Source organism: Myxocyprinus asiaticus, chromosome 38, assembly GCF_019703515.2.
Source record: "Myxocyprinus asiaticus isolate MX2 ecotype Aquarium Trade chromosome 38, UBuf_Myxa_2, whole genome shotgun sequence".
In the NCBI taxonomy this organism is placed as follows: domain Eukaryota; kingdom Metazoa; phylum Chordata; class Actinopteri; order Cypriniformes; family Catostomidae; genus Myxocyprinus; species Myxocyprinus asiaticus.
This window is the reverse complement of record NC_059381.1, coordinates 23,490,359-23,504,548: the sequence shown is the minus strand read 5'-3', so window position 1 is coordinate 23,504,548 and position 14,190 is coordinate 23,490,359. Positions and strand designations below refer to the sequence as shown.

General features: G+C 39.4%; 1 protein-coding gene across 4 annotated transcripts in view; it reads left to right on the top strand.

Moving 5' to 3' along the window:
- LOC127428426 (CXXC-type zinc finger protein 5-like) overlaps window positions 1-14,190 on the top strand; it is a 35,292-nt gene that overhangs the window by 13,692 nt on the left and 7,410 nt on the right. For all 4 annotated transcript variants that reach the window (XM_051676785.1, XM_051676782.1, XM_051676784.1 and 1 more), the window contains exon 2: window positions 536-1,582. In XM_051676785.1, the coding sequence (XP_051532745.1) occupies window positions 752-1,582 (831 nt within the window). In that variant the 5' untranslated portion in view covers window positions 536-751. The remainder of the gene's footprint in view (window positions 1-535; window positions 1,583-14,190) is intronic.

The window sequence follows — 14,190 nt, the reverse complement described above, 5'->3', positions numbered from 1 at the left end:
TAGTATAATCCTCACATTAAATGTTTTCGTGACCAAATTAATAATGATTATTTACAGCACAATCTCTTTATTGTATCCGTCCCTGAACAGTGATCATTAAAAGGAGGGTGATTGGTTCCTGCATTGAGGCATATGTTGTACTGTCTGCTTTACCTAGTGTGAGGCGACTCAGCCCTTTTCTTTTGCAGTAAAAGTAAACCAATTTGCCTTGGAAAACTGCTAATTGCGTACAAACATGATTATATGGTTCAGTTTTTTCGTTTGTTTGTTATTGCCACTGTTTTTTGTCTAGATGTCTGGCTATGCCGCAGTTCACTTCTCATTTATACTTCACTCCTTCTATGTTCTGTTTGAAGATAAATGTACATATTGATTTCTCAGGCACAGTAGGGGCATCAGTACAGCACTCAATAAAATGTTTGAACCATGTGAAAGAAAGGCCCAAATCGCTGCTCTATCTGCTTTTTTTGTTGTCAAGGTCTCTTTTAAACACATTTTAAACATCTTTCTCTCTCCTTCTGTCTTTGTGTCTCAGTTTACAGGTTGGAAAGATGTGGATGAGGGCTGAAGTCTAGAGCCAAGGGCATTGGGGTCTGCCTGCCATTGGCTCACCAGTTTGCTCATTAAGGGGAGGCTCCACCCTTACCTGGGTACTGACCAGACTGAGAGTGCTGCCTGGCTCCTCCCTCATCAGCCCCCGTCCCCTCCCCAACCCCGCCCCCCTTCCCACGCACATACCCCAGGCTGGACCATGTCTGGCGGACAGTCAGAGGGCAGCCGTACACCCAAGGCCCAGGACAAGGACAAGGACCAGGACCTGGACAAGCACATCTGCCGGGAGGACAGTCCAGTCGTGGAACGGCGCAACCGGAGCGGCATCATCAGCGAGCCCCTCAGCAAGAGCCTAAAGAGGTCTCGCACCCTCTCACAATACACTGCCGCCCATCCCCAGACTGCCAACGGACTGAAACACAACGGCCAGGCCAAGAACCACGCGGAAAAGCCCCAGCCCGCCCAGCAGCAGCAGCAACAGCTACCTTCCGCCTCGGCCTTGGTGCCGAGCAAGCTGGACCGGACCCTGGAACAGGTGCTGGAGGGACAGAATGGCCTGTTGCACTTTGCCCAAGCAGCTGCACTGCTTAAGCGGGCGGGCATGGAGCACATGCTTCTGCCAGGGGGCATGGGAGTGGGCATAGGAGGGGTGGGGGGCGAGGTGGGATCGGTTGACCTGGAGGGAGCGGCAGTGGCCGACACAGTCGGAGGTCACACAGACTTCCCGTACGGCATGGGCGGAGGCTTCCCCTTCAATCCCGGCCTCTTCATCATGACGCCCGCCGGAGTCTTCCTCACTGACAGTGCACTGCACATGGCCGGCTTGACGGAGTACCCTGTGCAAAGTGAGCTGGCCTCCGCCATTAGCTCCGGGAAGAAGAAAAGGAAACGCTGTGGCATGTGCCCACCTTGCCGGCGCAGGATTAACTGCGAGCAGTGCAGCAGTTGCCGGAACCGCAAGACGGGCCACCAGATCTGCAAATTTCGCAAGTGCGAGGAGCTCAAGAAGAAACCGTCTGCTACACTGGAGGTAAACTGAGACTCTGTGACGTTTTACCAGGGCAAATTCTTGTTGTGAATGAGTTCAATTAGATGCCATATAAAATACAAAAGAAGCTACCAAAGAGAATGTGTTTTGGCCAGGTTCAGAAAACACAATAACTTTGCGAAACTTCATTGGTTCAAATTGTGGTGAACTTTATACATTGGCCCCAAAAAGTATTCGGACACCTAAATCACATATATAATTGTATGAATATCTTTGCATTAAATAACAAAATAACAAAATATAAAATCAAGTGGTATTTATTTTAAAGAAAGATAGCACAAGCACAATTTTCAAGCAAAACATTTCTCAAAAAAAAGTTTGTGGCACTTTCTGGTTGTCAAACGTAAGTTGAACAAGTCCCACCTGTGGTTACTCTGCTAGAACATCTGTGTGAACTTGAGGGTAACTGACTTCATACATTCACTAAAATCACCTTGACACCTGTTGGTTAAAAGCAATTACTAAAATGGCTCAGAATAGTGAAGTTATTTCTGAGAAGAGATCATTTGTAAGCAGATCAATATAAAGAAACTTTTTGTGTGATATTTTGTTATCTAATGCAATGACATTCATACATTTGCGTTTTAATGGAAGAAAAAAGGGTCATATGGGTTTTAAACAACACAAGACTGAGAAAATGATTTTAAGTGAACTATTCCTTTAAGTGTCTAAAAGTGTCCATATACATTTTGGGGCCACTGTACACATGGCAATGTTTTGAGGACCTCTGCTGAGGGTTAGGCCGAGAGATGAGGCTTTGGGGATGACAGGTGGCACTGACAGTGGTGGGGGAGGGAGAGACGGGCAGACATGCACCATGGGGTTTGTTCTAATCTACCCCCCACCGCAGCATCACGTCACTCTTCCCACATCCTGCCTCTGTGACACTGTACTAGGACACTTCTCTGAGACATGACACTCTCCAGTAAAGCCCCTTTTATGGGTCCCTTCATTCAACAGATCGGGTTTTGCTGAGAGATGCTGGTTTTATTAACGGTGCAGGTTCTTTAAATGTGATCAAGAATTGGATCAAGGAGGTTTAATTCATGCGTACATCAGTCCATTGGAATGTTTCAACTGGAAGTGGGCATGATGTGTACATATTTGTGTGTGTTTTTGTGTTTTTATGAACGGCATGGTCCATCTGGCTACAGGGCTGTCATCTGGAGCGCCAGGTGTCAGTGACGAACGCTCCATCCCCTCCTCTCTCTCACCAGTGTGGGTTGATGGTCCTCCAAACTTCTTGCTGAGGTCATCCCGAGTTGTTCTGATAGTACAAATCCCTAAATATCAGTAGTATTCGAATTATGCCTGATGAATTTTACATTCGAATTTGACACAGATTACATATAGGTATTTTAGGGAAATTTTGCTATTGTCATAAATAAAATAGTTTATGGAGTTTCAGAGAAGAAATACATCTTTTAAGATCATCAGTCTTTATCAGTCTCAAGATCTTCATCTTTAAATCGCCTGGAAATACTATGCTTGTCATTTTAATGCTGTATTAAATACAAGCGTCTGTTGATTACCACAGAAAATGATTTAGATGCATCCCTCAGTTTGTAAAAACAACCAAACAATTTGTTGAAATGCACTTACAATGATAGAAATACGCTTTCAATGGAAGTCTATGAGACTACGTATGGGGCATCGGTTGCCCCATAGACTTCCACTGAAAGTGGGTTTCTGTCAACACGTTTTTCTTTGTTTTTACAAACAGGGACAAGTCGAAATCATTTTCTGTTTTAATCGACAGAAATCCACTTTCGATAGAAGTCAGTGGGGCCACCAATGCTCCATACGTTGCCCCATAGGCTTCCATTGAAAGTGGATTTCTGTCAACACGTTTTTCTTTGTTTTTACAAACAAGGACAAGTTAAAATGACAGATGCTGTCAATAGTTTACCATTACAATTAAGGCACATTACAAATCCTTGTCTTAATATACAGTATACGTAAATACTTTGACGTCTTACTATGTCTTCACTGCTGTTGTTTGTTGTATAACGCACATCTGCAAAATTGAACCCATTTAAAATCCTTCTGCGAATTAATCAATTGTGAAGCAAATGAACATTCTGAAACTCTAAATACACTCATAGTTTTAATGCTAGAGCTTGACATACATTGATCTGTTGAGATTCTTGATTATTATGCAGTGTGGCCTGTATCCATGTACTGTTTGGTTGGAAAAAAACAGTTTCAGAGAACAATCTGTTCATTTGTGTTTAGTTTTTATCTCTGAATGACTGATAGTATATTCTCTTACTGTTGCTTATGTCTTATTAGTAAAAAAAAAAAAAAAAAAGGACAGATTATTAAAGGTGAAGTGTGCAATTTCTGTGACACTAGCGACACTAAATAGAATTGCAAAACGAAGACTAAGATTTCCCAAACACTGGGGTTGGTTGGACAAACGGATAAACCCAGCCCAGAGTCACACCACTGGATAAGCCAATGTTGCTGTGTTAGGGGCTGTTCACACCAAACATGTCCTCGCTCTAAAAAAAGCTAGACGCAGCACCACGGAAAACACAGGCTTTTAACTGTTGAAATTTTTTTTTTACTTGACACGCCGTCTAAAACCTTGTCATTCAAATGCGAAAAAAGCATTCGGTGTGAACTGTCCCTTAGGCTGTTCATGACGCTCAAACAAACATCAGTGTTTTAATAGCACCACATAGCCTTACTTGCTGTCGTACTAAATGTATAGTTGTCTCTGCATATTAAACCGGGATACAAGAAAGAACACACTTCACCTTGAAATTAGATTGAAGACTCTGTGTTGAAGTGCAAGTGTTGCAAGTGCTTCCTTTTGATTAATGCCTGCTATATTTAGTGAGGGAAAGGTTTCTGATTTTTCCATTTTGAATTTGATGTCTTCCACACACAAATAAAACCTTTAAATAAATTGTTTCTTATTAAGAATAATAATAGCAGGCTGATGCCGTGTCGTTAACATTTCAGTCATTAAAAATGGTTTGATAATTTCATGCCAAGTCTTCTCGGCCAGCTGTCCAGTCTGTATGGAGTCAAGCAAGGTCACGTTTGATGGTGTCTCGGGGAGCCCCGGTGATTACAATGTGTCTAAAACATAAAGCGTAGCCGGTTTATGGTTTCTTAAATAGATGTTAATTCGAGCGCCTACCATTATGGGAGCAGTTTTGCGCTAAGGGTCATAGATGTGCTGCACCTGCTGTTTTTTCGCTTCTAGATGGAGTTGGAGCAGCATTTTGAAAACCAAATAGAGCACAACACATTGATTCATATTTGTGAATTTGTGGATTTAAATTTGAAGTTACATTGCCAGATGTTGTGTTACAAAGTTATACTATGCCACCATATAGGTAATATAATTACGAAGAGCCTAATTGGCTAGTTATGCATTTTACCTCATGAAATGGCTTGTAGAGTGAAGTTTTTTTTATCCTGTGTTGACATATTTTCTGTTGAAACAGGAAGTTTAGATGGGACATATCGAAGGGCTCGTCCTTATTTTTATGCTACTTGTTGGTCAATTGCAAGGGGAGAGACATACTCATTCTAAAGAACATTTGACAGCACAAAAAACTCAAATATTTTTGGTCCGTTTTTCCGGAAGAGAAAGACTCAATTGTAAATGTGCATTTCTGCTAAAAGGGAATTTTGTCAATGTTTAGGAGTGCACTAGCAGATAGATGACCTCAAAGCTTACACACATGGACTAAAAGCAACAAAACTCTGATTTATTGGGGTTTATAAGTATGATTATTTGTCTATTCACACTAGGTCATTACTACGACCGCAAAAACTTGTTGGAGGAATCTATAAATCAGGATTCCAGTGTGCCAGCATGATATTTTAGAAAGTATTGGCACATTCACACTCCTAAACGTCATACTACATCATACTGGCGTTTGGGTTGACCTTTACTCTTAAAATCTGCACACCCAGCAAAATGTTGCTTGTTCTGAGAGGAGAATGAGAAAGTACTTACTGTAGGTGTTGGCATTTGGTTTGTATAGGACTCAGTGCTTCTTAAGCCAAGTGTACACTACACGACTTGCAGTCGGCATCCGGTTTTTTGTCGTGCTGGTGCGAACACTTCAGGACTGTAGTGTATCAACTGCACGACCATTCGTCCCAGACTGAGACCATGTGTACTCCTGGTATTAAGATGAGTTTTGGGTGATCTGATCACAAATGTACAAGCAAGACATCACCGTTACACCTGGTCGTCTCTTTTGACCACTTGTGTTCGGATTTCGAGGAGAGAGTATTTGATTTCATGAGGACATCAGTCATTACGTCTGTGATTTACTGAATGATAAAAATGCGCAAAAAAGTTAAAGGCTCTCGCCCGTTTTTGTGCTTCATTAGCACTATTTGCAAAGGAAGAAAATGATTTTTGTCTTATTATTTTTGTCTCCTTCTACCCAATACCTTGCTCTTCTCTTTCAACAAACACGAAAGAACAGCTTGCTCCCGTTTTACTTGTATTTGCGCTTTTTGTCTCTTGCTACCCAAATCTTGCTCTCCTCTTTCAACAAACATGAAAGAATGGCTTGTGCCCATTTTGCTATTTGCAAAAGGAAACATTTAGGAAAAATAGATTAAAATATTAAAGACAAAGGGTAGGAAGATGTGGGTGAAGTTTAATTTTATTATATTCTAATTCATTTTTGTCTTCTGCTTCCTAATACCTTGCCCTTCTCTTGCGCTCTCTCTATATTTCATTGGCTGTGGCTCATTGTCATCTCTCGCTCGTCGGGACAGTGCGCACACATGACAACAAGGCGTCTAGATATCAGGCAGTTTTGAAAACAGTTGTAGCGTCTGGGACTTGTCTCGGCCTGTCGCAGTAGTGCACATACAACAATACCTTTCTTCGTGAGATCCGAGACTTCTCGTCGCAGACCAGTCACCAACTCGAAACATCAAAGGAGAAAAGCTTGAGTTGTGTAGTGTCCACCAGGCATTATGTACTAATTAATGGTAAATGGGATGCCAAACAGTCTAAACAGCAAACCTTTGCTGGTGAAACTGGTCGACCAGCATGAAACTGGTTGATCAAAGCAGTCTTGCTGGTTAAAGACCCCATGAAATCGCTTGACAAGCACAGTTTTCTTTCTTGTGTTAATGCATTTCCTTTTGAAACTGAAATTTGGGCCAGGAAATATCGAAGGACTCATCTCCTTTTTTTTTAAATAGCCATGAACTATGATTTGCTATGCCTAGTCAGAGACAGGTGGTATTAGGGGGAGGGACATTTTCATTCTAGAGAGTTTTTATTGGGTATCAATTTGGGTATCAATTATTGGTCCATCTTCCTATACTTAATGCGCATATCTTCTAAAGTTGAATCAACTTTATGAGTACAATAGCATATAAATGACCTCAAAGCTAACAGACTTGAACTAAAAGCCACAAAACACCCATTTTGATTTCATGAGGTCTTTAAATCTGTTAAGAACTCCAGCATCCACAACACAACATTACAGTTTCCTTCACTTGATTTAAACTGATATTCAAGTTTGTGTTTGATGGTTGTATAGTACAGGTACGTGCACGGTAACAGTATTAGTGCAGTGCTTTGTCTGTGTACGTGTTTAATAGTGAGGGAACGTGGAACAGTGAGGGAGTGATCCTGCAGCACTGGGTGGTTTGAAACTTTCACGGAGCATTGCTAGCATCTCTTAGACAGCCATAAAAAGAGGGGGGAGAGACGGAGAGGGAGGTAGCATGCAGACTGTCAAGGCCTTTGCCCCCCACACCTCGCTGACTGGAGATGTGGGGAATTATTTTATGAGGCCTGCGCTTGAATGGAAGTAAAAGGAGCATTAGTGAATAAGAGCGTAAGGCTTACTGGACAGACACTCACTCCTAACCTGAGATGTTCTATCATATATGTCAACCATTAGTTCTGGTCCTCTAATCAGATTGGACAAGCAGTGTTTGTGCAAGCAGCAAAAATAGACAAAAAATTTACTATTTTGTGTCTATAATTTGTGTTACTAGATAATAAAGGGATAGTTCACCCAAAAATGAAAATTCTGTCATTTTTTACCTAATGTCGCTCCAAACCTGTATGACATTCTTCTTCTGTGAAACACAAAAGGAAACATTTAAAAATGTTTTTCATCATTTTTCAGCTTTTCATCATATAATGAAATAGAATAGTGGCCTGTCAAGCTCCAAAAAAAGACAAAAAGCACAATGAAACCACAGTCAAAATAATCTATACATTTCATGCTCTATATTGAAAGAATATCATAAAAGTCAGAATTTCTCATCATGTTGCATGTCCCCCATTTGCTTTAATGACAGCATACACTTGAGTTGCATGGACCTCACAAGTTTGTGCAAAACCTGATAATCCATTTTATTCCAGCATTATTTGAGAATGTTTCAAAGAGCATCTTGAGTGCATCAATGGATGCAAGGAAATCTGACCTTTTGTACAATGAGGTCAGTGTCACATATTTTCTTATTTGATAATATGATAATAATTATTAGTGACCTACAAATACTACAGAACATGGGTGTCACTTTGTTTAAAAAAGTGGTGGAGACATTTTGGAATGAGGGGGGGGGGGGGTTGTATATAAGGGTGTATAAGCTCCTAGCTACACACTGGCTACACACGTTTGGTCTTGTTGTAAAGGTTTTGCCTCTGGTACAAGTTACTGGTTCTAATTCACCATAGCATAACTTTTTATTTAAAAAAAACAACATTACATCTGTACATTAGCGGATGTACTGTATATACAGTAATTAATCGGGACACGTCTGTTTGCATTTTGCTTTTAACTAGACAAGAGCGTGAGCTGCGGAAAAGCGAAGCAAGTAGAGCACACGTCTGTGTGCGCGAGAGAACATCACCGCTGTAATCTGTCACTCAACATTACTTATAACATTACTTATAAATGAGCACTCATCGTAACATTCAAAATAACTCATTCCAGTGCTGGATCACCACTTATAACACACACAAATGAAATGGAAACTCCTGCTCAAGAGCTGGCAATGTTTCTTCTGCATTGGACACTTACCTGACAAAAGCTATTTCAAAATGTGGTAGGGACAAATTTGGTCAAGGCAAAAAGTGGTGGGGAGATGTCCCACCCATCCCAGCCATAAATGACTCCTACGCTACAGAATCTAATATATATATATTTTAAATTTTACGTCGTATTATTTCTTTGTTTTACATCATCAAAACTGTTTATTTCCAGGTTTAAAACATTTAAAACTAAATGTCCTCATTTAGACAGCAGGGTAAACGTGTATGTGTCTCCTGAGATTGACATTAGAAAGAGTGGGGTTTATTTGAGATGAGTGGTATCAGTGCTCTGAATAGGGGGAGATGGTCTCCTCTTGGCATGCAGACACAGAGAGAAGCTGTCATCCTGCACCTCCATCTGACACAGACACACACACACACACACACACACACACACACACACACACACACACACACACACATTCACACAGTGAAGGTAGAGAATACAGCAGTATTGCATGCAGCAGAGGCATAAAGGCATGTACAGCAACAGGCAGATCGGGAAGGGCCATCACCATATGACTGAAAATACACTGTAGCTCAGAGTATAAGAACATAAAGGCATAAAAAGATCATTAATATGAGAACTGAGGGAGAAAAAACTGAAACACCACTCTGTAAATATTTTTAAATTTTGGACAAATCAAAAAAGTTTTCAAAAACATGATGGTTCTTAAAATTTAAAATTCATAAAAAATAAAAATAAAAAATAAAAAATCTGTCATCGTTTATTCACCCTCATGTTGTTCCATACCCACATGACTTTCTTTCTTCCAGGAAACCCAGAAGGCAGAATGTTAGTCTAATTTACCATTTACTTTCATTGTATGGGAAAAAGTAGCATCAAAATGTATCTTCCAAGTCATATGAACAACATGAGTAAATAATGACAGAATTTTCATTTTTGGGTGAACTATCCCTTTAACATCAGCCTAAACCACACTTTTTACCACAGGCTATTAGAGTGAACGGCAGATATGCAGCTGTGCGCTCTCATCCACATAGGTCAGTAACATAGAGCCAGTGCTCCTCTGTGGAAACTGAACCCTCGGCAGAGAGGAGCAGTAACTTATTCATAGGAAAATCAATAAACAGATTAAGATGGTGGATCTGTATGGTTGACACCTTGCAGGAACGATGACCTTGGAAGCGCAAAGCAACCCCTTTGTCAAGGTCCACTGTTTGTACAGATTTAGGTTGAAAGGTCATGGGTCAGGCGTCATAGTGGTCGCCTGTGGGTTAGTCTTATAAAAGAGGGTTGGGCGTTAAGGTCACTTCTAGTAGGGCTGTCAGAAGGCAAAGGTCACAACCAGCTAATTCTCATGGGTTCATTTGTATGACACACCCACAATGCTTTTGCTTTTGAATTTCACATGTGGTCTGGAGTTGGCTTGTTGCATTGTTTCGTAACTATGTTTGAGCGCACAGTTTGAAATAAAACAGTATTTACTCAAATTTTCATTCAGGAGTCAAAATTAAGCAGAAGTGGGAAGTGTTTCTGTTTCGAATGGTCCAGAATTGAACCTGCTGTGTACATTAATTGCATTGCTTCCATAAATGGGATACTTCATATGTCATTGCCTGAACCTTGGCCTTAGGATAGACCTCACCTAAATTACCAGCCACACACACCTCATAGATTTCTGCCTGCATCACCTTGGTCTAATGATGGACTACACTTTTATAATGGAATACATTGACTGTCAATTAGTTGCTAACAAAAGCCTTCATCAGCCAACTAACAAAGGACAATGCATCTATGTGAACTTCTACAGTTAATCCAGGATGGACTTCAAAGACATTAGTTGTTAATCTTACAGTTCATAAAAAAACGTATTTTAAACACTGGAACTTAACACTTAGTTTTATCATTTTAAACCATGACTTGCACTATACATAATTAACTAATATTGGCATTATATTCATGCTGTTAGTCAGAGGGGAACTGGCCCCCACAGTGAGCCTGGTTTCTCCCAAAGTTATTTTTCTCCATTAACCAACAACTTATGTAGTTTTGTGTTCCTTGCCACAGTTGCGTTCAGCTTGCTCACAGGAGTTCTAAATACAATTATTATTAAATTACATATTTTTAAACACAATTTACAGTCGTATTTGATCAAACTACATAATGATGACTCTAAGACATTATAGATATTACAGTTTCATTTTCTGTCAGTGCATGATTTTCTATAAAACTGCTTTGGAACGATGTGTGTTGTGAAAGGCGCTATACAAATAAAAATGACTTGACTTGCACTTTTAAAAGGTTAGTTTACCCATTCTAAACCTGTATGACTTTTTTTAATCCATGGAACACAAAAGGAGATGTTAGGCAGAATGTTACCCTCAGTCACCATTCACTTTCATTTCATCTATTTATTTATTTATTTTTATTGTATTTTTTTATTATTATTTTTTGGATGCATTGGTGACTGAGGCTAACATTGTACTTTCTAAGGTGCCATTTTAATTCTTTGATGATCTATCCCTTTCAGACATTCACTTGTATAACTAATGTAAAACTTTTATGGTAACACTTTACAATTAGGTTCCATTTGTTAACATTAGTTAACATGAACTAACAATGAACAATACTTTTACAGCATTTATTAATCTAGGATAATGTCAAGGCCGTAACCATGTCTTGAACATTGGGGGGCACCAAACCATTTTGAGGGTGGGGGGTCACGGGTGTTGAGGTCAGAAATATAATGGTCCTCTTTGGTCCTTGAATAATTTACTAAAGGCGCTGAATGCAATTATTTTGTGAATAAAGGCTTGAAATGCGATAAAGGCCCAAAATTTTATAATTTTTGGTTTTAAAAGTTATGTATTTTTAAAGTTCACACAGTACAAGACAAACACTATGTCTGCATTGCTAGCAATTTGCTGTCTCAAAGAAAATACGAATATAATTTGAATTTCTTTTCATGGCAAGGCAAGTTTATTTATATAGCACATTTCATACACAATGGCAATTCAAAGTGCTTTACATATAAAGTTTAAAGAAAATACAAGATACATAGAAAAAAATAAAATTAGGAACATGAAATAAGAATAAAAAGTAATAAACACATTGAGAAAAAGTTGAATAAAAGAGCATAAATATCATCATTGATGTATCTGTAAAATGACATGACTGTGTCAGCTGGCTAGCAAAAAGGAAATACACAAAATTATTTACTACCCTCAAGTTTTTTCCTCCCAATAGAAACTTTATACACAATATTTTCTACAAGAATTCTAACGTTGCTCTTTTCCATACAAAAACAGTTCATATTGACCACTGCTGTGAAGGAAATAATAAAAAAATACCATAAAAGTAGTCCATTCAACACATAGCTGTTGTATGGCACCAGAAAGCTTGCAATATAATGCACGAGTCATATGGACTACTGTTATGATGTCTTTATACTGAACCTTTAATAGTGCTTTATAATATTTGTCCTTTTTGAAGCTTGACAGCTCCTGCTCACTATAAACTGTTATTATATGGAATAGAGCTGCTTAAAATGTCGATTTTTATGTGCCAAGTAAAAACCCAGCATATGGGTTTTGAACAACATAATGGTGAGTACAGGTGCTGGTCATATAATTAGAATATCATCAAAAAGTTGATTTATTTCACTAATTCCATTCAAAAAGTGAAACTTGTATATTATATTCATTCATTACACACAGACTGATATATTTCAAATGTTTATTTCTTTTAATTTTGATGATTATAACTGACAACTAAGGAAAATCCCAAATTCAGTATCTCAGAAAATTAGAATATTGTGAAAAGGTTCAATATTGAAGACACCTGGTGCCACACTCTAATCAGCTAATTAACTCAAAACACCTGCAAAGGCCTTTAAATGGTCTCTCAGTCTAGTTCTGTACGCTACACAATCATGGGGAAGACTGCTGACTTGACAGTTGTCCAAAAGACGACCATTGACACGTTGCACAAGGAGGGCAAGACACAAAAGGTCATTGCAAAAGAGGCTGGCTGTTCACAGAGCTCTGTGTCCAAGCACATTAATAGAGAGGCGAAGGGAAGGAAAAGATGTGGTAGAAAAAAGTGTACAAGCAATAGGGATAACCGCACCCTGGAGAGGATTGTGAAACAAAACCCATTCAAAAATGTGGGGGAGAACCACTACGCACAGACGTATGCAAGACATGGGTTTCAGCTGTCGCATTCCTTGTGTCAAGCCACTCTTGAACAACAGACAGCGTCTGAAGCGTCTCGCCTGGGCTAAAGACAAAAAGGACTGGACTGCTGCTGAGTGGTCCAAAGTTATGTTCTCTGATGAAAGTAAATTTTGCATTTCCTTTGGAAATCAGGGTCCCAGAGTCTGGAGGAAGAGAGGAGAGGCACACAATCCACGTTGCTTGAGGTCCAGTGTAAAGTTTCCACAGTCAGTGATGGTTTGGGGTGCCATGTCATCTGCTGGTGTTGGTCCACTGTGTTTTCTGAGGTCCAAGGTCAACGCAGCCGTATACCAGGAAGTTTTAGAGCACTTCATGCTTCCTGCTGCTGACCAACTTTATGGAGATGCAGATTTCATTTTCCAACAGGACTTGGCACCTGCACACAGTGCCAAAGCAACCAGTATCTGGTTTAAGGACCATGGTGTCCCTGTTCTTAATTGGCCAGCAAACTCACCTGACCTTAACCCCATAGAAAATCTATGGGGTATTGTGAAGAGGAAGATGCGATATGCCAGACCCAACAATGCAGAAGAGCTGAAGGCCACTATCAGAGCAACCTGGGCTCTCATAACACCTGAGCAGTGCCACAGACTGATCGACTCCATGCCACGCCGCATTGCTGCAGTAATTCAGGCAAAAGGAGCCCCAACTAAGTATTGAGTGCTGTACATGCTCATACTTTTCATGTTCATACTTTTCAGTTGGCCAAGATTTCTAAAAATCCTTTCTTTGTATTGGTCTTAAGTAATATTCTAATTTTCTGAGATACTGAATTTGGGATTTTCCTTAGTTGTCAGTTGTAATCATCAAAATTAAAAGAAATAAACATTTGAAATATATCAGTCTGTGTGTAATGAATGAATATAATATACAAGTTTCACTTTTTGAATGGAATTAGTGAAATAAATCAACTTTTTGATGATATTCTAATTATATGACCAGCACCTGTATATGAGTTTTTTTTAAGTTGAACTACTCCTTTAACTGGTGGCTCATTTTTTGAGCACAGACCTGACAAGACATACTCAAAATAAAATGGTCTCTTTTAAAAGAAGACACTTAGGAGATGCTGTACAAAATTCTGAATTAAAGACATAATATTTTATTTTTTTAATATTTTACCTAATTACCTATTAATATTTGCATTAAGAATATATGACACTGTCCTTGCCACAACCTAAAAGCACAATAGAAGTCACAAGTCACAGGTCTTAACCATGTTCTAGTTCTGATCTGGGTGATAACGCTCTACTTTGTGTTTTTTTTTTTATAGATAATTTTCTCAGACAATGTCAAGAAATTTTCAAAAAAGCAACTACAAAAGCCTGCCAGATTACCACATTCA